Source organism: Helicoverpa armigera, chromosome 30 (assembly GCF_030705265.1).
Source record: "Helicoverpa armigera isolate CAAS_96S chromosome 30, ASM3070526v1, whole genome shotgun sequence".
Lineage (NCBI taxonomy): Eukaryota > Metazoa > Arthropoda > Insecta > Lepidoptera > Noctuidae > Helicoverpa > Helicoverpa armigera.
The window spans coordinates 3,927,717-3,951,582 of NC_087149.1; the positions used below are offsets into that span (position 1 = coordinate 3,927,717).

At 37.1% G+C, this 23,866-nt stretch overlaps 2 protein-coding genes across 2 annotated transcripts; both read right to left on the reverse strand.

Moving 5' to 3' along the window:
• Nucleotides 1-280: 280 nt before the first annotated feature.
• On the reverse strand, nucleotides 281-14,728 carry LOC110382664 (UDP-glucosyltransferase 2). Its single transcript, XM_064042779.1, has 10 exons — nucleotides 14,570-14,728; nucleotides 9,290-9,438; nucleotides 8,790-8,883; nucleotides 8,205-8,376; nucleotides 7,519-7,713; nucleotides 6,924-7,143; nucleotides 6,293-6,512; nucleotides 3,672-3,891; nucleotides 2,979-3,082; nucleotides 281-488 (listed from the first exon to the last, which is right to left on the reverse strand). The coding sequence occupies exons 2-10, from the start codon at nucleotides 9,431-9,433 to the stop codon at nucleotides 298-300; spliced, it is 1,560 nt and encodes a 519-aa protein (XP_063898849.1). The 5' UTR covers nucleotides 9,434-9,438; nucleotides 14,570-14,728; the 3' UTR covers nucleotides 281-297.
• Nucleotides 14,729-18,923: 4,195 nt separating this feature from the next.
• On the reverse strand, nucleotides 18,924-23,352 carry LOC110382665 (UDP-glucosyltransferase 2). Its single transcript, XM_064042782.1, has 7 exons — nucleotides 23,190-23,352; nucleotides 22,525-22,719; nucleotides 21,733-21,952; nucleotides 21,067-21,286; nucleotides 20,387-20,606; nucleotides 19,651-19,754; nucleotides 18,924-19,193 (listed from the first exon to the last, which is right to left on the reverse strand). Exons 1-7 carry the CDS (start codon nucleotides 23,345-23,347, stop codon nucleotides 19,012-19,014), a joined length of 1,299 nt encoding a protein of 432 aa, XP_063898852.1. The 5' UTR covers nucleotides 23,348-23,352; the 3' UTR covers nucleotides 18,924-19,011.
• Between the last annotated feature and the right edge of the window lie 514 nt (nucleotides 23,353-23,866).

The window sequence follows — 23,866 nt, forward strand, 5'->3', positions numbered from 1 at the left end:
AAAATGTTGGTGGCCAGACCGACAGATAATTTCAAGAGATCAGCTTGCGGTGGACGTATTACAGCGCACGAGCATTTGCTTGGACACAGGTGCACTCACTATTCCTTCACTCTCATAATGCGATGGGACGACAATCCGACACCACCGGAGAGAGATCGCACGGCGCAGAAATGACAAAAAACAATTATTTATAGACAATCATTACCTACACTCTTTTATGTCGTGCAGTCGGGTAATAAAACACAAGAAATATCTAAAAATAATACTTAACATTTATTTACAAAAAATTACTTAAAATTAATTCCTCTTCTTTTTACTCGCCGGCTTGTACGTTTTTGTACCAGTTACTTTTCTAATACATTTTTTAACTGCGAAGATCACGAGCAAAAGAAGCGCCGCGAGCACTGCGAGCACAGCGAGCACGAAGTCGAGCATCCAGCGCTCGTACCATTTGTATTTGAGCGAGAGCGAGCGAAGGTGGTGTGCTCCTGAAATAATTTAAATAAAAGCTGTTAACATACGCGAAGATTCACACAAATTCGTTATTTTGGTTTTTATTTATACAAAGGAATATGTATTTATTTACAGAACAAAATTATTTGGTGGAATATTATAAATAGCGAGACCGGGAAAATCAAACAGCGTGATAATCAGTATAAAATCATTAATGAGAATCAAGTTTACGAGAAAGATTCTGATGTAGCTCGCGAATTTAACACATTCTTCTCTAATATTCCAATCAAGACCACTAGCGGCTTAGACTCCTCTGCCACCAACGCCGAAAAACTTTTACGTAGTAGTGTTAGTCAATGTGAAGCCACATTTACCTTTAGTTATATTTCACCTTATGACATAGTAAGAACCTTCAAGTCATTAAATTCAAAAAAGACAGGTGATTTATGGGGTATCTCTGTTAAAGTCTTAAACTGTATTATTGACGATATTGCGCCCTATTTAGCTCGTATATTTAATGAGTGCATTGACTCAGGTACCTTTCCTGAACTTATGAAATACAGTAAAGTTATACCTCTCTTTAAATCCGGGAGCAAGAACGATCTAGGCAACTTTAGACCGATTTCAATTCTGCCCGCGTTGAGCAAAATTTTTGAAAAGCTAATTTTAAATCAACTCCTCCGGCATTTTAATTCATACAATATTTTACATGCGGAACAATACGGTTTTACAAAGGGTCGCTCCACAACGGATGCCGGAGTTGCTCTACTGAAACATATATTCAGTGCGTGGGAGAAGTCACAGAATGCTATCGGGGTGTTCTGTGATCTTTCTAAAGCGTTCGACTGCGTCCAACATGAAACGCTTACCCAGAAGCTAAAGTACTATGGTATTAGAGACAGCGCACTTAGTGTTATTAGCTCATATTTAAGCGGTAGAATGCAATGTGTTGACGTTAATGGTGTCAAATCTTCCAATCTACCCGTTCGTTTGGGCGTACCGCAAGGGTCGATTTTAGGTCCATTTTTGTTTCTTGTATACATTAATGACTTGCCATATTATTTAAAATCATTGTGTGATGTAGTATTGTTTGCCGATGACACGTCTCTAATTTTTAAAGTTGATAGGAATAGAGTAGATTTTGATGACGTGAATTCTTGTCTTTCACTAGTAACGCAATGGTTTACAGCCAATAATTTAGTTTTGAATACGAAGAAAACAAAATGTATTAAATTTGCTTTGCCTAATGTAAAAAATCTCGGTCCCGGTGTAATTTTGAACAATGAGGAACTTGAAACGGTACATGCTACGACTTTTCTAGGGATAACAGTAGACTCCAAAATTCAATGGGGTGAGCATATAACTGGCATCACGGGTAAATTAAGCTCTGCTGCGTACGCTGTCAGGAAAGTAAGAGCTCTCACCGATGTAGCCACGGCGCGTCTAGTGTACTTTAGCTATTTTCACTGCATCATGTCCTACGGAATTCTTATGTGGGGCAATGCTGCCGATATCGAGAATGTTTTCGTACTACAGAAGCGCGCTGTCCGTGCTATATACAAACTTGGTGCTAGAGTCTCCCTTAGGGAAAGGTTTAAGGACATTGGTATTCTGACTGTGGCGTCTCAATACATTTATGCCAATATAATATACGTAAGGCAAAACCTAGATTCATATAGTAAAAACAGCGACGTACATCATTTTAATACTAGAAATAAACATAAGTTAACCGCACCTAATTATCGTCTACATAAGGTGCACGGTTCATTTGTGGGGCTTTGTGTACGCATTTATAACAGGATTCCGGTTCATCTCTTGGAATTAACGGACAGTTCTTTTAAAAACAAAATCAAAGAAATTCTTGTTAAAAAGGCATATTATAATGTTAATGATTATTTCACAGATAAACGCAGATGGCAGCTCTGAAGTGGAACAAAAGTGCTTTATTTTTTGTATTTTTCGGTGTTTTAAATTAATAATTGATAAAATAGAATTGTATAATTGTAAAATAAATTAATAATAATTAAATTGTAATAGACAGCTGTGTTGCTGGGAAGTTTGTTCTTCACCACTTCTTCTTTCCAGCCATAACACTAGGAAGTGGTGAAAGGGGGGCGTTTTGGGGGTGCTGTCATTGTAAAATTTTGACGTTAAAAAGTGCTAATCGTATTAGCCTATTTTAATAAATGATTTTGACTTTGACTTTGACTTTGACTTTGACTTTATTTATTTGTACAGGGACATTAAAAATACGGACATATATGGTACACTAGTGATAATGTACCTATACTAATTATAAAAAGGTTTTACCTCCCCTAAAAACTTACAAATCAATTAACTGATTTGAAGAATTCTTTCGCTGTTTTGGGCAGCTACAGTATTCACGAGTGACATAACCATTAAAGCCTTCCTCGACAAATGGATGATATTTTCAAATCGGACCAGCAGTTCCTGACATTATCACGTTCAACAAGCCAAATCTTCAGCTTTATAATATGAATCTGGTAGAAAATAGACAGTATTACCTTTGGTCTCGATGGCCAGTTCAACATAATGGTTGATGAGATCAGAAGGCTTTGCAGGACGGTTCCTGAAGATCTTGGATAAATATTTCGCTCGGTTATAGTATCTGCAAGAAAATATAATAAATGATTAGTAAACGGACCAAGTGTGGGTCATGGGGTTTATTAATTGTAAGGGAGAGTAAAATATTTTGTTTTCTTGTAAAAGAAGATTGCTAAATGTACACGACAGCAAAGATTTATTAAAATCTTTAATGAAGCAATTTAGGTATCTAAATAAGGTTTGTGAATATTTTTTTGTTTCTTTAAACTTTAGGCTCCAAAACTTCTCAACTGATTTGATTTTTTTTGGCACTGGGAAGCTACACTATCCCCGAGTATATAATAAATAAAATAAAATAAAATAAGCCTTTATTTCTGAGTAACAATTAATTCTTAAGTAACATAATTTTTAATCGGTATGTTTTTCCTCAGTTTGTCTTTCGACATAGGCCTCCTCTAATAATTTCCACGTATCCCTATCCCTCGCAACTCTCATCCACAGTGGTCCCCCAGTTCCTTTTAAGTCGTCTTCCCAGCGTCTTGATTGTCGACCTTTGCTAATTTTATATCCCCGAGTATAAAGGCTATATTTAATCCATGTGTATCAAGAGGTTCCCTTTACGCCTGAAACAGCTGGTACCTAAATACACTTACTTGTCACTGCCCAACATCTCATTAAGCGCCGCTTCGACCTCCGGAGCCATGTCAGGCGAGAAGTCCACCCTCAGAGCATATCCCTTCTTCTTGGCACGCTCAGCGTTCGAGGGCTGGTCTCCGAACACCGGGATGGCGAGGACTGGCACTCCGGCGGAGATCGCTTCCAGGGAGCTGAGCTGACCTCCGTGGGTGATGAAGAGTTTCACGTTGGGGTGGGCTGGAATAAGTTAAAATTCGATAATGTGGAAAGTGTACTTTACAAATATAAATAAAGTTGTAGCCAAAAGATTCAAAAGAAGAATTTTCCTGCATGACTTAATCGTGAAAGATTTTTATATTTTAGATGAAGATTTTTCACATACAAATACAGTAGTTTAAAATGAAGATGGGTTTGATATCAATAAGTCGAATCCCTGACTGTCCACAACCAGTTTTTTTAACGTCATTACGTAATGACGTTACGAGGATCTAATCAGCGGCGGCCCTAGCCATTGCGAGGCTACGTGCGGCAGGTCTTATGCGAGGCCCTTTGTACTACGTGGGGCTGCCATTTCGAATTTCGCCAAACCCGGAAAAACATTTAAAAAACCCGGACATTTGGCGTAAATCGAATTTTTTCCCCGGACGAGTCCGATTTTTTTTAAACAAAACAAGACCTAATCTAAATCTAAACATGAAAAGTCAGTGCCGTCTCTAGCTCTTGTAGTACCTAGTATTGAAAGATTGTGACTTAATGTATTTCGAAGGTTATAAATAAGAATGCACATTGCACATATGGAAAATAGGAGTTATCTTCTTGTTAGTAATAGGGCTTTAAAACGGCGCTACCTTTTTTATAGGTTAGACAAAAAAATACAAACAACTGTAAAGTGAAGTTGCCGCGAGCGTAGCGAGCGCGAAAATTGTTGAGTTTTAGGTCACTAGAGCACCTAAACCTGTATAATAAAAAAAATCCGCAAAGTGAAGAAGCCGCAAGCAAAGCGAGCGCAAAATTGTTTGAATATTGGGATATTAAGGTAGCGAAATGTAAAAAAAAATAGTGGCAAGAAAAGAAGCCGCGAGCGAAGCGAGCGCGAAAATTTTTGAGTTTTGGGACACTTCGACTTCTGCAGCAAATGCTTGTCTATTTGTAACGTCTATAGTACACAAGAGATAAACTCTTGTGTACTATGTTTTCAACTCGTAGTTGATGAAGGGAAGGCAGGCTATGAATTGGCTTGGTTGGTGGATTTAACGATTGTTATTGAAAAACCTGTTTGACTTCTTATCCTCTCAAATCGAGTGATCATCCTCCGAAATCTTCTGGCCCTAGGAATGTATGGCTGGGTTATTCGCATACCCTGCACCATAGGTTAAGACGGCCCTGTGAAAAATGTCCGGGTTTTCCCCGGACACTTCTTGAAACCCCGCCCGGACGGCCTCCAAATGAGGAAAGATCCGGGGAAACCCGGACGAATGGCAGCCCTAGTCCTACGTGAAAAGTATGTGTTGCGAGAGTAAGCTGGTGTTTTGATTTAGCTAATCGTTGTTTGAGGAGAAATGCTCAAGTTAAACAAATTAATAACATTTTATTTTTACTACAGTTTATATTTAAAGAATCACAAAATTAACAAATATTAAAATGATCTGATGCTTGCGACTTTTCTTAAGACTAAAATCTTCAATTAAAGCAGAATAATCGAATGAATGAGCAACGTCATTTTTTATCAAAAGAATAGCTTGGATGAAAGTCGATCTATTGTGTCATCGAATTCCTTAAACATGTTTTAATAATTTTAAGCCTCAAAAACTGCTTTTCTATATTATTAATTTATTTCATAAATATCAGTTAAATTATTTTCTAATATATATTTCAGCACCGAGATAATCAGGGCCGTCTTTAGCTCATGTAGCGCCCGGGTGCAATCAGGACCCAAGAGCCCCTATGTATTGAAAGATTGTGACTTGAGTAGTTCGAACGTCGTAAATAAGAAAGTTCATACGGAAACTAGGAGTTATTTTTTTGTTAATAAAAGGACTTAAAAGCGGCGCTACCTTCTAGGTCCGGCTAAAAAATGATGAAAAAAAACAAGTGGAAAATAAAGCACCCGCGAGCGTAGCGAGCGCAAACATTTTTTGAGGTTTGGGTCACTAAAGCGCCTAAACTTGTATTTAAAACAATAGCGCAAGGTGAAATCGCGAGCGTAGCGAGCGCGAAAATTTTTGAATATTGAAAGTCAAAAAAAATGCACATTTTTTTTTCTTGGATCAGATATATATTTTTTAATTATAATTTTTTTTATATTAGTGTGGGTTGTAGCGCGAGGCCCCCCCAAGCGCGAGGCCCTGTGCGATGGCACAGTTCGCACACCCCTAGGGCCGCCACTGGATCTAATGAGCGCATCCGGCCGTGCTCTCGCTGTGGCGGCATATTGAGCTGACAAAGTGTAGTCTCACTATAAGACTTCATCGACACGAAAGAAAAAGAAGAAGAAGTAATAGATTTTTATTTAGCATATATCATTGATATTTCAGAATCATCTTTGAAAGATTTTTTCAATTGCAATCTTTGTAATCTCCAAGAAAACCTTGTAGATTTACTATTAGAAACTTAAGTACTCTGCATATTATTTCCTTACCTAATATACTAGGTTGCGGCATCCACGGCCTCACATGTACATTAGGAGGCAGATCAGAGATCGGCTGCTCGAACTTCCACAGCACGGTGTAAGGTAACTTAGCGAATATCTTCAGCAAAGCCGCTCGGAGTTCTGGCTTGAAGGCCGCTGACTTTAGCACTGAGCCCATGCTGAAGTAGATCACTCCTTGTGGGGAGCCGTCCATTAGGTCTTGTAAGTCCTGGAATTAGGGTGGAAGAATTTTCAGTTCTGGCCTTAAAAACTTATGTGCAAGGGGGCTCCTCAGGTTTTTGGTATTGGGTCTACTTTATAACGATCCAATAGACTGATTCTCATTGTAAAATAATGATTTTCTTAGCCAAGCTAATTTTTAACCAAGTCGTTATTTCTTCTTCCTCATCAACGTCTAAGTAAATAAGAAAATATGTATTGGAACAACGACAGAAAACACTTTAATAAATAAGGGGGTGTATTTATTTAGGTTGTAATTCAAATTATTCGCGTTAATATTCCTTATTATTTCAGGAATACATAAAATCTGATCATTCTCTTACCTACATAAAAAAATTGTGGATTATTTTCAATTATGTACTTATCTCTTTACAATTTCAATTATGTACTTATCTCTTACCTTAGGCAACGGCGGGATATTCTCATCAATATGGTAGCCAGCGATGTTCACAACGTTAGGGGGGGTACTGAACGGAGGGGAGATGGACTCGTGGGAGTTCACCAACATGATAGACACGTTATAGAAGGCGTCTTCGAAGGGGGGGAGGGCGACACCGCGGGCCGCCGCTATGGGACCGAAGATTGATTCGTAGAGTTCCACAGTTTTTGCTTGGTCCAACCTGAGAAAGAGAAAATTTTTTTAGGGAAGATGAAGAGAAAAAAATAATTACTAATGGTGGTTAACATCTCAAGTGTGATCATCGTTGGGTGGATAAGGTCAACTACCATCTAAGTCAAGGTTTCCCTTATTTGTAGTTGCAAAAATAATTAGGTGCAATAGATAGAAAATTAACGATTCTGATGTAAACATGTTACAAAGTCTTCTGAATAGCATTCAGACACTTTAAATGTTGTAGGAGGCTGCTTTGTGAAAGTTCAGTCACCTCCGTAAACCGTAGACAGCAATCAAACAAGCAGCACTGCAAACAACGAGACATCGGCAACGCGAGTCACCATTGCTTCTTGGAAGAACAGCCACAGTATCACAAACTTACCAGCCAGAAACAGTCATGGCGATATAAATGATGAAGTTGACGGCTCTCTTCAGGAAGGACATGGGCACATCAGCCGGGTTGAACAGCAGCGGCGTGGTGGAGACTGAGCGCACCTCGTCGATCTGAGCCTCCGCGTTGGGGTACAAGTCCATGGCCACCAGGACTATCCAGGGAGCCTGTTGGACGGCTGCGAGCCTGGAATTTAGAGAAAGATAAGTTAAATTATGAAATCAGGCGTAAATTTTCAGAAATCATTGTTAAGAAATAAATTCATCGACATCAATTTGGGCGTTGGTTAAGTTATTAACAAAATATTATCTCTTCCTACGGAATATAACAACCAGTCCATCTGTTTTTTTCGATTGGAGATTGAAAATTGACATTAGCATCATATACATTATGTCAAATTTCAATCTAACCTACCAGTATCAGACCGACAATTTTTTTTACTGGATTTACGATATACTGTGAAGCAAACATCAGACCAACTACTGTCTGACAGTTTAATCTGCAGAGTGCTCTTATATCCAGTTATCTAGTCTCAAGATTTGAGATCTGTAAGTACATACAGGATCATAAATTCCCCTCAATGTTTAAGTTACTGGCCTAGTTAACTGTCCTAACCTCGAGAACTACGCCTATAAATATCTCCCTCAAAAATCTCAATAGTAGTTTTGGACACTTACCCAGCCATAAAATCACAGAAGAACAGCTCAGTGACGACGGCATCGTACTGGTTCTTTGTGATCGCCTCCTTGACTGCCGGCGTGTTCATCATAGCTAAGGAGATGTTCGCTGAGAACTGCTTCACGAAGGTAATGCCTCCTTGTGTGTTCTTGGGGTCTGTCATGTCGATATCTGTGAGAGAAAAAGGTATGATGAGACTTTGTGACCCCAAAATTTGTGCGTGTGTAATAATAGTTGAAAAAAACTAAAAAACACGCTCACACACAAAGCATGGAACGTTTATGTAATCTTTAGTCCTTTTATACAAAACGCTCCACGTTTTCCTTATGTGCGAGCGTTTCTTAGTTTTTTAAACTACCTATTACTTTTATTTTGTTACTTTTTTATACCTAAATTTTAGTTAGTCATGTATTGTCATCAGAACTCGGAGCGTGTGCAAAATTTCATGCTTATCGAAGACTGCCAAGTGGGTCAAATTAAGATTCCAAGATTTTCATCCAGAATTTAGTCACATAATTTTTCAAAATCCTCAGTAGGGCATTAGCACATTAAGCTTTTACAATAAAAAAATTACATGATTTTACCTGCTAAATGTTTGATATGGGATAAATCAATCAGTTTCAATGTCTTCGGCGGGTTCTTGCCTGCTTTCTCTGGGAAAGGAGTTACCCATGTCACCTGAAAAATAACGTGAACATCTCAATTTTAAGTTTCCTCTTCCCAAACACGGTGAAATATGGCTCATATCACCCGGCGATAGCGTAGCTTCCCAACAGTGAAAGAACTTCAAATTGGTTCATTAGTTTCAGAGAGAAACATACAAAAACCGTCTTTATTACCTACATCGGTAGGTCGGTACTGAATTCTTAAGTATTCTTTGAAGTTATCCAAACGGTTTGTTATACATACTTCATTTGCATACGCAGAACTGTTTTAAAATTAACCGACTTAATAAAAATTGGTTCTCAGACACATATGAACATATGACTGTTTATGAACGGTTATCTCGCTTTTGTACCAATGTTGATGCAGTTTTTTATCCTTTTCTTTTGATTTTTGACTAGAATAAAAAAAAATATCTTACCGTATGCCCATGCTTAAGCAGAGCATCAACTATGCCCTTGGCGAGCTGGTTGTGACTGTGCGAGGGTACTGGCACAGGCACTAGGATGTGGTACCCAAACGTGCAGGATATGCTGGCTAGGAGTAGAACTGTGTGGAGCTTCATTTTAGCTGTAATAGGACAAAAATAATTGTTCAAATCGGTTTGGTACATGGCGGAGTTATGCGCGCCTAAAACAGAAGCAACCAGTTACGGCTCTTTGAATGTTTTAACACCGTAACATTTCATCTGTGTGAAATAAAATCGTGGCTGAGCGATGCTTTCTCAGGATTGCGATTAGTCACGGTATGAATTTATTTATGTTTACCTCCACTTTTTATTTTTGTGACTAATCCAATCCAATCTTGATTATGATTTAGGTTTACTTTTTTTCTTTTTCAAATAGTAGTTTAGTAGTTTTATTATTTTTCTCTATAGAGCATAAATCAGTTCATACCGATGGACACCCGCAACTCCGCATAGGTCCAGTTGAAAACCAGCGTCAGACACTAGCTGTCTGGCATAATGCTGAACTGGACCTATTTGGCGCAACCTTTTGTTTTGTTTATTTTGTTTTTTTTTCTATGTGTATGCTTAGGCTTGTGTCAATCAATATTTTTTCTTTCTTTCTTTCTTTCTTAAGCATCCGAATTGATAACCTCCTCCTTTTTGGGGTGTTGGTTAAAAATATATGATACTAATTTTCACCCGCGCCCTGTGGTGTGCGCCCATGCCGGGATAAAATATAGTCAATGTTACTCGGGAAGAGTGTAGCTTTCTAACAGTAAAAGAATTTTTCAAATCGGTTAAGTAAGTAGTTTCGGAGCCTTTCTATAGGGTTGTAACAAACAAGAAATGTCTCTTCATTATTTTAGTATTGATTTACCATTGGTACAAAATGAGCTATACTTGTGACTTATTTTTATTGCCATGACGAAGCAGAAAAACTTGTTTTAAACTTAAAAAATAATCTTGGCTATTCAGTCACAACATACCTAATAAAAATTATATTCCTTATTATACAATAAAATATGAGACAAGAAAAGATCATTAAAACCTGCTTAGAAATAGTTATAAATTAATATATGACCCATGATTAGTCTTAATCGCCATTATAATGATTTACTGTGAGTTTTTATAACCTATCTATTGATATTTTACTAAATAATTGTTTGCATGCCATTTTCCTGCCTCTAGTAATATTTAATAAGAATTTCTTGACAATAACTTATAGTTGAAAATAAAACTCAAGGTATTTGATGGAAACCTCAAAACCTCTACCTCGTTGTATGATAAGAAAAGTACCTACTTTAAACTCCTTATATTTAATTACAGTAGATATGATTAGATAAAACTAATTTGAAGATATAATCAAAACAAATAAAGCACAGTTCGCCTATAAGTTTACAATTCTGAAGTGAGCCATTTGACTCCTTGGGCCTTTTTTTGAACAGATCTTGTCAAGAAGCTCTGCTTGTCCGAAGTTGGCCACTATTGACTTCACAATAGTCTAAAAATATATCAATTAAATACTACTACGTTACATCTTAAGTGGCTAACTTCAAACTGCTGTAAATGGTGTGTTTTAAATGCTATTTGCCGACTGCAACTGTCGACCGCACATGCAGCGACTGTATGAAGTCGGTCGCAGCTGCACTACTGGTTTGTATGTACCTAGATATTTACATGAAACCGTTTTGGATCGAAGCGGCAGCAGCACGTGCAGTCGCCGATCTACCGATTTCTTGCAGTCGCTGCAAGTGCGGTCAAAAGTCAAAATTGAAAACACCTACCTACATTACATAATAGAAAAAATAATCACGGTTTCCAAGCATGACTATACTATATTATCGTAGTTAATTAACAAATAATCATCACATACATACTCGTATGTAGGTATACTTTAAGATTATATATAATAACTTGTGCCTAAACTGGTTGTCGATTAGATATGAAATTATTGACAAAACTTACACAGACGATTTTATCTTTGTGAATCACTACAGTTAGCACCTGATTCAAGTACAGGTATATAAAATTATGATAAGCATTTTATATAGGTACATAGAAAATACTATGTTTACTAATACTAATTTGTTTTTCAGTCTACCGCACGATTTCCAAAATCGTACAAAACTACTTAGAAATTCCAAATTATCGAATGATTGAAGAGTCGATTCACCAAAAACTAAGTATCGAAAGTCCATCGAGTGTTCAAAATGAATCAATCGAATGATTGCTTTTTCATTTTATTAAAAACAACAAAAGGTAGCTTACTGAATGTGGAATAAAATTATAGTGACCTAGAAATTACAAATATTTACTTCTTACTTGACGTTTATTTAATAAATCACACGATATTTTAAGCCTTCCTCGAAAAATGGGCTAAACTGAAATATTTTTTCAAATCGCACCCGTAACGCGATTTCAGGGGCGATGATAGCGTTGAAACAAACAAACTCTTCAGCTGTACAGTATTAGTAATATTTATGTAGTAACGATTAGATAAATGATAAAGGCCTATTTCATATAAATGCTACACTGCTTTATCAAACAGGCGTTCGTGTTTCACTATCAGATTTGTAATTTTTAGGGTTCCGTAATCGAAGGGCAAAACGGGACTTTATTACTAAGACTTCGCTGTTCGTCTATTAACAAGGTATATCTCTTGAACTGTGATAATAAGACAGTTGTAATTTTCACAGATAATGGTAGAAATTTTTCTTGCGTAACAACAAAATACTCATAACAAGAATAAATTGTTTAAGAGGCATACAACAAACTGTCTGTCCGTCTGTCACCACGATGTATCTCGGTAGGACCTGTGATAGATAGCTAAAATTCGCTCAGATACAGTTTTACATGGTTGCCACTATAACAAGGAATAATGATCCATAGTTAGGAATAAGGGTCCATAATTTTGAGTACCTCTAATATTTTATATTTTCCACCAAATGTACCTTATGGAATGCAATAAATGATATGATATGATAACTAGTGTAAAATCAATGTTTTAGGACGCTGCGATACAAACATGATATTGGCAAACGTGTTTTTTGGCCGTTTTAAATAAATATATGGTACTTACGGAACCATTCATTCGCGAGTCCAACTCATATTTGGCAGGTTATAACTATAGTATTTAGGCTTACAGGGAAAAATGTGTGCGTTTTCCGGAGTGACATAACTTCTGAATGAGTAAATCCTACTAATATTATAAACGCGAAAGTTTGTATGTATACTTTGTTTTGTTTGTTACTCTTTCACGCAAAAACTACTGAATGGATTTTAATGAAACTTTACAATAATATAGCTTATACATCAGAATAGCACATAGGCTACAATTTGTAAACATATTGTTCGAAATACTAAGCCTGCGCAGACGAAGTCGCGGGCACCAGCTAGTTTCATATATAGCCACGGCCAGTGGTTTTAGAAGCGTCCCTTAAGAACTCCGAAAATTCTTTTAAAAAGCCTATTATTTATTAATTTACTTTTTTTTGTAAATATAGATGTTTTTTTCCTGAACAAACAACCTTAACCCGTTGTATGTCGGAGCGCAGATATACGCGAGACACAATAGGGTAGTGTCCAGGGTCGAAATAATGAAATAATATTTAGTCCGCTTTTTAGATAATCAAAAAATATTGGATACGTATTTTTTCTTTTTTTAATTAAACATAAAATGACAAAGATAATACACTTCAAAAATTAGGAGTGGGGGCCTTTTACGTCACAGTGTCCTGAAAATTGTAGCAACTTGTGACGTCACACTCAACTTTAACACGCTATATCTTAACAAGTTCTGATCCAATTTAAAAAAGAAAAAATACGTATCGCTTAATTTTGGACAATCTACAAGACGGACTAATTATTATTTTTTAGGAAACTAGCCTATTGATTTTCTATTGTTTTATAATTTGCAACATACGAGAGGTTAAAGGAGTTTGAATACCTAACAAACCTGTATGGTAATTTACGTATTTTTTGTTTTTATGTTAATTTAATTATGTATAGAAGCTAACATACCATGGTTCGTTTTTACTAAATTAACAAAAAGCACGGTAAGTAAAAAACTTATTGAATAAATAATCTTACATGAGACAGGTATTTCAAATGAGTTTGTAAACATCTGATTTTTCGTAGCTAATGACTGCAAAGGTAAATAAGAATATGATAGGTATGACATTTAAGACTAACTCTGATTTCTACTTCTTTGTCACCCAGGGTAGTGTAGCTTCCCAACAGTGAAATAATTTTTCAAATCAGTTCTGTAGTTTCGGAGCCTTCAGAGTACAAACAAAGAACACTTCTTTAAAATCTTATACCTAAAGTGACAAGTAAAAGTCATATTTTTACTCGTAAACTACTTACTGTGTCAATAGTCTTTATAATAATAGGTCCGTTCATCTATTGCAGTAAGTTACTGACGAAACTTGCATAAAAAAAAGGAAAAATAAGGATTGAAAACCTTCATATTTCTGATAAGTCAGTTAAACCCGAAATAGTATGTGTATGATGCGAGTGTACTGTAGACCGCACATCAGTGGTAACTGTCATGCACCTTAACTTAATAGTAATAAGTACGATTTTCCTGTAAAACTGTTACCACTGACCTGAAGTTGACTGTACCTAGTAGTAGGTATAATAAATCATCACACATGTGCTGTGAATACAGGAACCCCATATCCAATTAAATTAACAGAATGACGTAACCTAGCAACACTATAAATAAACTCTTTAACCAAACATTGTTCCTCGTACAAACATTATCATAATGTGTTTAGTCAATACAAAACACTTAGTGCTATTAGCGTAGGTACCTACATGTTATTTTTTTTATCATCCAATGTAGAAAATGAGGTCTTTAATGTCAATTTATAGGATTGAAGGTTAAAATTGTTTTGATCTTATTTCACGTGGTATCCGAATGTTTAGTTACAAATAATAAATAAAATTCTATAGAGATACCTGCTACATTATTATTATATTTTAATGGACTATAAATTAATTAATTAAAAATTTAAAAATTAATAAACTTCTTAACAATAATAAAAAAAGTTGTATTAATTTTGTTCTGAGAATGTTGATGATGATAATAATTAAAAAATCTAATTAAGTACACCATTTTAACAATAATCTACATTATCCTAATTCACTTACCTACCACAATTTATAATAAAATTCATTAAAAAACAAGAAAAACACGCCATATTGAAAAAAAAAACACGCACATAAAAACAAAATTGACATCCCACTCACCATAAACTCAAACTATTCACATTTAGAACACAAACTCCTTTTTAATTCACTTAAAAACTTTTTCGTTCAACCTACTTTGTACGGACCTACAATGTAGACTGAATGGCGTATCAGCCTTGACTAAACTAGTTGTGTGTTTACCGCTGTATAAGTATAGCGTCCATGACATTGCCTCGGTGTTACATCAGATTATTATGCCTACTACAAACTGGGGCCCGATTCTCCTGAGTTAATAATGTCAAAATCGAATAGAAATCGAATCGCAATATGATCGTAATAGCAGTTTTAACCATATCGGGCATCCTGCTACTAAAAAGACCAATCGTATTCGATTGACATTTGATTGGTGTGCGATTGGTCTCCTATTTTGGTAATTTTGGTCTATACGGTAGTTTGCTGTACAATCATTTTGCAATCGTAAATCATTTGCAGGCAAAATAATTCATAATTGAATGACAGAAAAGGATATAAACGTTTATTTCAAAGAAAAAATAGCGAATGCCACATACACTTCAATCGTAATCGAGTCGGGATTGGATCTCAGTCGAACCGAGTTGAACGTGAATCGTATGTCGCCTGAGTAAAATTAGGAGAATCGAGCCCCTGGTATAACTCTGACTAAAGTTATGTATTAATCTAGCGAGAATCACTGAAAAAAAAAAGAAGTGTCATGGCGGTTCACGCGCAAATAATTTGTCAGCAATGGATTTGGAATTGAAAAAAAAACATGTTTTTATGAGTAATCTGGCAAAGTTATAAGTATATTAGCGTACATAATAATATAATCAATGATAAAAAACGTGTCATGGTGGTTCATGCGCCAATAATTTGACAGCATTTTGGATTAATTACATTTCGTTTGTCAGTGTTATATGCGGAAATGAAAGGGACCTAAAATAAGGCAAAAGTATTGATTTTTCAACTTCACAATATAATAGTGGAGACATTGAGTCATAGGCAGGTCAATTAGAGCAATTCACACTAGGTAGTATGGCGTAGTAACAGCCACGGTTTAGAGACCAAGGTTAATCGCTTGATGGGTGACCATTCAGGTAAACGAGATACAGGTTTACCATTATATTTACGTTATAAGAGCTTTATCGTTATTTAAATACTAGCTGATCCCGCGAATTTCGTGTCGTTTAAAACTCCCTGGACCTCTCCAAACATTTTAAAACCTAAAAAAGCCAAATCGGTGCACCCATTCTCGAGTTTTAGTCAGACTAACGAATAGCAATTCATTTTTACATATAAGATTATTTTAGTCAGTATGAATAAAAACTGGCTTTGGTTCACGAACACTAAAAGGTGTCACTTGATGATTTATGCCCTCGAAAAACGCCTATATTTACAATAGCATCATGCCAAATCATTTTACCTCTAGATCATTTATAATTGTAACGGCTGATTGCTCTGAGATTCCAAAGTTGTGATATTGCGTGTTTTAAGTTTTTGGTCTAAAAGTTGGTGGTTGACACACCCGTGCTCCAGGGAGCACGTAAATGTATGTCTGAGGCTCAAACCCATTTGTCTTATATTAGTACCAGAATTGCCCTAAGGTTAAAACTACTATTGACATCCAATTGACACATGATTAAATTAAATTATCAGAATTGAGCCCCTGATCTTTCTCCTGTGGGTCGTGTCGAATGGCCGTCCCTGAGGACTATGAAAGTGATGGAATACAGAGTGCACCTGTGTCTGTACGTACTCTTGTGTATATCATATTGTCCTTCACAGCTGGCTGATCTCCTTGGAGACAATCGGCCTGGACATCATTATACTTGCAATTCCTGCTTGTCTGTTGTATTTTAATATCTGAATGAACTGTTTAGTTTGTTTATGAGCCAACAGTGCTCTGTAATACTGCTGCACTTTTCGCACCAGGTTAGCAGACTGTTTCATTCGTGTAGCACACTGGTTCTTATCCGCATCCAGTTAGTCTGAATGCCGACTCCAACGTTATCGCGAAAAAGGCTAGATTATTATTAGTTCGAAAAAAGGCTAGGTTAGGTTAGGTAGGAAAACAAATGTTTTTTATTTTTTTCAAAGTTTTATTGCCATCCAGTATGATTTTACTGAGAATACGCAATATCGCACTTACTGCTGCAAGAGACTGTAATATTGTATGCAAACAAAAAACCTGAAATAATGTAATCACGCATCGCATCAAACAGAATCTCGTGCTCTTAAAATGTACTTCAGATGATGCAACATTGCCATAAATGCGGAAGTTTTTCGTCATCATCAGCCTTTTTAAATGACTTCAAAAAAAGGTGATTCGCATTTTGTCCTGTTTGAGCACAATTATCTCATGTTTGCCTGAACCGATTTTGACGTGGTTTTCAGCATCATGTACCTATGTGTTTTATATGTATTATTGAAGTGGGTTTATATTGTCCCACCGCAGGACACAGGCATCTTCTCATTGATAGTACCAAAGACCTCTTTAAATATATTATGTGTCCTATCCACTCAATATCCTTTGAACATCGTTGACAGTCGTTATGGATAATCAGAAGCCAGAAATTATGACAATCAGTCTTGCCAAGGTATATCGAATTGCCCGGGTACTTAACTGGGTTGAGGAGGACAGATAGGCAGTCGCTCCTTGTAAAACACTGGTAGGTACTCAGCTGCATCCGTTTAAGACTTGAAGCCGACCCAACAACAGAGCAGTTTGGGAAAAGGCTAGGCACATGATCTCTGCATGATTTTTACTCGAAAGAATGACGCAAGTTTTCCATTCAATTTTACTATAACAGATTAGAAACAAGTGTTACTGCAACTAAAGCAGGTAATGCAGATTAAATTTGATAGTAGCCTAGTCAACATTTATCAATAAAGATAATACTGTCGAAGTGTGATTAAACGCGTGAAATATGCTTCGAGGTTGCGTCATGATATAGGTTTTGAAGACCTACCTTAATATTAAATAGACATGCTAACTATTTATATAGTCTTCTTCGGGAACTACCTACTTCCCGCAAATATTTGTATAGTTATCAGCACGAATCTTGAGCTCTGACCTTCACCTGCGCGGTATTAATTTATTGGGTTCCTCTTGTGGTATGAAGTGAGGCGCGGGCTAAAGTGGTGATTGGCCCCGCAGCGCATGGCGTCATAGCCGTCACTCGGGATTGGTTCTTTGCTAATAAATCACTTCTGCGCATATGTAGGTCAGAGCTCAAGATTAGTGCCGATAACTATATATGGGAAACCATCGAATGCCCCACTGTGAAAGCCACAGGAGGGAGTTTCAGTCTTCTACTGACTAAAACCTACGGGCGTACTAAAACCACGATAATTCTTTCTAACAATGCCGCAATGTCCTGGATTGGACCTTAGCAGGCCTGATGGAAGAGATTTCTATAGAAATAAATCAGTTCCTTTGTACTCGTCTGTCTAATTTTTCCTTGTCTCATTGACTGTGTCCATAAACTGTTTGTAAATAAATAAGTCTGAAATCGCCATTCTGCCTTAAGAATGCGTGGTGAATAACGCTCATTCCTTCTATGAAAGAAATGAGATTTGTGCTCTGTACAATAAAAAGCCTGATGATGAATCCTATCCATCCAATTTCTTTCCAAAATTGCAATCAGTTCAGCTGTTTATCTTTTTGAATAGGTAGAATTGCGTCATACTATCATAAAAATGGTCGCTAGCTACCTACCATTATTAGGAATGTCTAAAGTTAAGTGTAGAATTGTCTACACTTGAAGAAGTCAATAACCTTTAAAACCAGTTTGGTTTTGCTGTCTCATTGTCATAGATCTTATCTATACTCCTCCTAATATAATACAGAGGATTTTTTTAAATGACTGAACCGATTTAAAAAGTTATTTCGCTGTTGGAAAGCTTCACTATAAGTTGTAATTTAATTATAATTAAATTGTAATAGACAGCTGTGTTGCTGGGAAGTTTGTTCTTCACCACTTCTTCTTTCCAGCCATAACACTAGGAAGTGGTGAAAGGGTTTGGGGGGTGCTGTCCTTTTGACTTTGACTTATTACTGAGTATTATAAGCTATGTATATTTTATCCGGGTACGGGAAGAAGTTCCCCTAGGAAGCGAGTGAAACCGCGAGAAGAGTTAGTGTAACATACTAATATCACTTGAAATCTAATACCCAGTAGTCCAGGAGTAATTTTTGTTTTTCTAGATAACCGAGAAAATATTTACGGGTAGGTTATGCCCAATTATAGCGTTTTTCAATAATATCGCATATAACTCTAAGATAATGTAGACAGATATTAAATATTATATACCTAAAGGTAAAGGTTTTATTTACAAAAGTACTTACGTAAAAAGAGTTGTAGTTTAAGGAAGGAAAATAATGTAGATAAAACTACATTATTTTCCTTCCTTAAACTACAACTCTTTTTACAATATTGACATCATACTGCTTAATCAGTAAAATAAACGTAAAAAAGAACGAGACCCTAATTCTTCTTCTTATTCGCACTCTGCTTCTTGCCACTAAATCTTCTGACGCAAGCTGTGACAGCGAGCTTGACGAGCCACGTGAGGGCCGCGAGCACGCCGAGCACAGCGAGCACGAAGTCGAGCATCCAGCGCTCATACCAACTGTACTTGAGTGATAGTGAGCGTAGGTGGAAAGCTCCTGTGGACAGTGACATAAAAGTTAATATGAATAAACAAATGACGAACACTTTTTTGAAACTATTTAAGCCAAACAACAGGTAGATTCAGTATTGGAAACGTCCTAGGGCCTCTTTTATGGCACATGTTATGAAAGTCCTATCTCCAGCTGCCCAGCCTTGTTTCATCTTTATTGGGGCCAGCCGTTTTACGTAGAGCGACTGCCTATCAGACTTCCCCAACCCAGTGACCTGGGAATCCCGACACTCCTTGATAATACTGGTTAGGCTTTCTGGCTTAATGAATGGTTTTTCGGAAAAGTTCGTAATAAGATTGTCACCCAAGCATGAACCGAATGTGCCATAGCATAATTTGAGTACCAGGTTGGCTTATGATGATATTGGTGGCAAATCTTCTACTGCTCACTATTCAAAATTACCATTTAACAAACGTCATATTCACATAAGAAATTCCCTTACCTTTAGTTTCAATAGCGAGCTCTACGTAAAACGGGATGAGTTTCGCCGGCGGCACGGGACGAGAGCGGAACAGTTTTGATAAGAATTTCGCCTTGTTGCGGTACCTGGAATTATGAAAATAATAAGTTTAGAACCTGTTTTCAAGGATGGTTGATGCAAGCTGTGGATTTGATAAAGTTCTCAACCTCAAAAAGAAGACTATTCGACACAATAAGCACGAAATTCGATGAGAAGAATAAGAATATTTATTTGCAGAGATATGATGAGTATTGAGTATACAGATGTAACATAAATAACTGCAACATATTATAAATCCTACTTATACTATAAACGCGAAAGTTTGTATGTATGGATGTATGGATGTTTGTTACTCTTTCACGCAAAAACTACTGAATGGATTTTAATGAAACTTTACAATAATATAGCTTATACATCATAGAATAACACATAGGCTACAATTTGTAAACATATTGTTCGAAATACTAAACCTGCGCAGACGAAGTCGCGGGCAACAGCTAGTTAAATATAAAAAGTCAATATAATCCAAGATCTCATCAATTTCATTCTAGTTTAAATACAAATTGTACTTAAACTCCTGTCCCAATATTACGAGAAATGTTTAGCACTGTTGAAGATTGCTATGTTTTTTCATTCCTCATTCTTCATTTTTTTCTCCCATCAAAAACACTTTAACATCGATTCCCAGTTACTTTAACATCACCTATTTAATACTCACTTATCACTACTCAATATCTCCTTCACAGCTACATCCAGTTCATCAGCTAGATCAGCATTGAAGTCAGCTTGCAGTCCATACCCCGCTCTCACTGCGCGCTCAGCATTCGCCGGCTGGTCTCCCATGACTGGTACCGCGACGATGGGTATACCAGCTATAATGGCTTCCACTGTGCTGGACTGACCTCCGTGGGTGATGAATAGGATTGTGTTTTTGTGAGCTGAAAATGAAAAAGTATTGTGAGACCTTTTATTTGAAAATACTGACTCTATTCTGAAGTTACTCTGTCTATTTGTCTACCTTTTCACGCCAAAACTGTTGAAAAGACTGAAAGCTTTATAACACAGGAAAAGAGCCTAAAAAAGGACACATGCTATTTTTAGTTGGATACGGGGAGTAGTTTTTTCGCGTGGAACTGTGGGGTACAACAATTATAAGTTTAGATAAAAAGAACCTCGACTACGATGTATGTCCATTTCGAAATTTATAAGCTGACATTCTACCAGTGCTTTCACCCATATACCGTGGGCACTATTGCACGCACTCGGATTAAAAGATGTTTATAGCCTTCCTCAAGTAATAGGCTTACACTGAAATATTTTTTTAAATAAGACCAGTAAAGCCTGACCTTAGCGTGTTCAAACAGTCTCTTCAACTTTATACCATTACAAATTACTTACCTAAAATACTGGGTTGTGGCAACCAAGGTCTAACATGTACATTAGGAGGCAGGTTGTCCAGAGGCTCCTCATACTTCCACAGCACGGTGTAAGGCAGCTTCCCGAACATCTTCACGAGTGCGTCGCGTTTCTTCGCGTCTATCCCTGATGAGCGGAGCACGGAACCGAGGCTGAAGTAGATGACTCCTTGTGGAGAACCGTCGAGGAGATCTTGTAAGTCCTGGTGGGGATAGATAAGGTCAAATGTTAGTTTTGCCGACTTTGATTTGTGACAGTAGATATCTGTTTCTGTGTAATTTGTACCAAAACAAGTCAAACAAATAGGAAATGGTGAAATAGAATTATTTTACACGAAGGCATTTCTTTGAAAATATGGTCGAGGGTGAAGCTTACTTAGAAGTTTTGCGATGACAAAAGGCATTATAATGTATTAATTTATGTTAGGCATTCTACTACCGTTAGATCTAAACATTGAAATGGAAGCCAACTTATTTGTTACATATCATATCGTTTATTGCATTCCATAATGTACATTAGGTGGAGAATATAAAATGATTGTGACAATGATGGGCACAGCAAAATAGAAGAGAGAACGGCGTTTAATGTAAGATATTACCTATATTATTTACTTAGTTAACAGCTTATTTAGTTAACATCTTTCCTTACTTTGGGCAACGGAGGAGCATCCTCATCAAGATGAAAGCCACCAATGTTAATGACATTAGGAGGCTTGCTGATGCTCGGAGCTAAAGACTCGTGGGAGTTCACCAAGAGTATGGAGACGTTATGCTGTGCTTCGGAGAATGGGGGGAGAGGAACGCCGCGGGTCTCTGCTAGGGGTGCAAATATGTCTTCATATACCCCTACCTTGCGGGGTTCGTCGTACCTGAAAATGATGAAGGGTTTGAAGTTAAAGACAACTGCTATAGGCAAGAGTCGTAAGGGTCGATCAATCATAAGGTTAAGTAACGTTTAGGGCAACCCGTCCGTGGATCGATGACAATTTTGTCTCAAGCTACTTGCGTATCTTATAACTAATTAATACCTTATTAATTATATATGTTCTTATCTGTACGAAATATTTATATGGTCCACTTATCTTAACATTATGAATACGTGATCACAAATCACACCACTTTCGGAACGTAAGTTAAATTGGCGGGTTCTGGTCGTCATTTCTATATTTATGGCTGTCATTAACGGGAAGTGAGAAAACAGTATGTGCCTTACTATAGGGCATCAGGTTGCCAAGGTAACTAGATTGAGGACGTCGGATAAGCAGTCGCTTCGTGGAAAACTCTGGTATTCATCTACATCCAGTTAGACTGGAAGCTGGAAGCCGACCCCAATATGGTTATAAAAACAGTAAATCGAGTACTATTTGAATTGAAATAACTTTTCTTTCTGTAAAGTACAACTAGTATGTCTTTCACACTTTCACCGAAACTTTGAACTTACCACGTAAACAAATTGAGTCCAATATAAAGGATTCCATTGAACCACCGTCTCCACGTGCTCATGGGGGCCTCACAGTCGTTGAACATCATGGGATGGGTGGGGATGGACCTGACTTCATCCACCATGTCTTCCAAGATTACGTGATAGTTCACCGAGCTGAAGAGTATCCAGGGGACTTGCTGAATAGCTGCGTATCTGAAATTAAAAGGTTCATCTTCATTATCATTCATTCGTTCACATTCATTGGACCACTACCTCATTGGTCTAATAGTCGCGTAGGCTGACTGTTGTGCACGGGGTCTCGGTTTCGTTTCTCGGATCGGGCTGAAATCACTTTGCAGCTTTTGAGAAACTTTCACAAAGCTGCCAGAAGTCTTGAAGTGCATCGGAGAGAACAACAATGTTGGTCCTGCTTGTGATCTCTCTCCGATGGTGTAGGATTACCGACCGACCACGCCATGAGAGTGAAGGAATAGAGAGTGCACGTGAGTCTACGCAAATACTTATGCACAGCATTAGAGGGGACCGCCGACATGGCTAACAGTTGGTCTGGACGCCATTTGTATTTATTTATTTTATAGAACATTTTTAAACATATAAAAAAATATATATGGACACAGGACATCATTATTATAAGAAACCCAGACAGAGAATTAGAAACTCACCCAGCTTCAAAATCGTTCATATACCAAGTAGTAATAACGGCATCGAATTGTTCCTCCACCAGCGCCTTCCGAAGCTGAAAGTTTTCAGAGGCAGCTACTGCAATACTTGTAGTAAAGTTAGCCATGTATGACATGCTCACGTTTTTCAAGGCTTTCATTGCATCCATACCTGAAATTAAGTTTTTAATAGATATAGAAAAGGTTCATGGAACATTTGGAATTCTAGGCGGCTGGATTGAAAGATTTCTCTAGGCGGCTGGTTGACGTTTCTCGTGACCAAAAGGCTGGCTATTACCTCAGACAAAGGATCAGCATGGCCATCCAACGAGGTAATGCTGCCAGCCTCTTGGGTACGCTCCCAGTCGACAGTGATGGGAATGTATTTTTTTATGCTTTTTAGTTTTAGATTTTTTTTTTGTTTTTTACAAGGTTAGTTTTTTATCTTTAGTGTGAATATGAAAGTCTTGAAATTCTTCCATATTATTTTTTATCCTCAACACAAGACAGTGGGTGTTATAATTTATACCAGTCCTTGTGTGTGTTTATCTATATGTGGCACAGTAGCCCTAAAAGGATCAACCGAATAAACTTGGCAGAAAATCAACACTTTTAGTCTTTTAAATATCGAAAATAAAACTTAATTTTTAACAGGTCTGCCTCGCGAATACTCAGTGGCG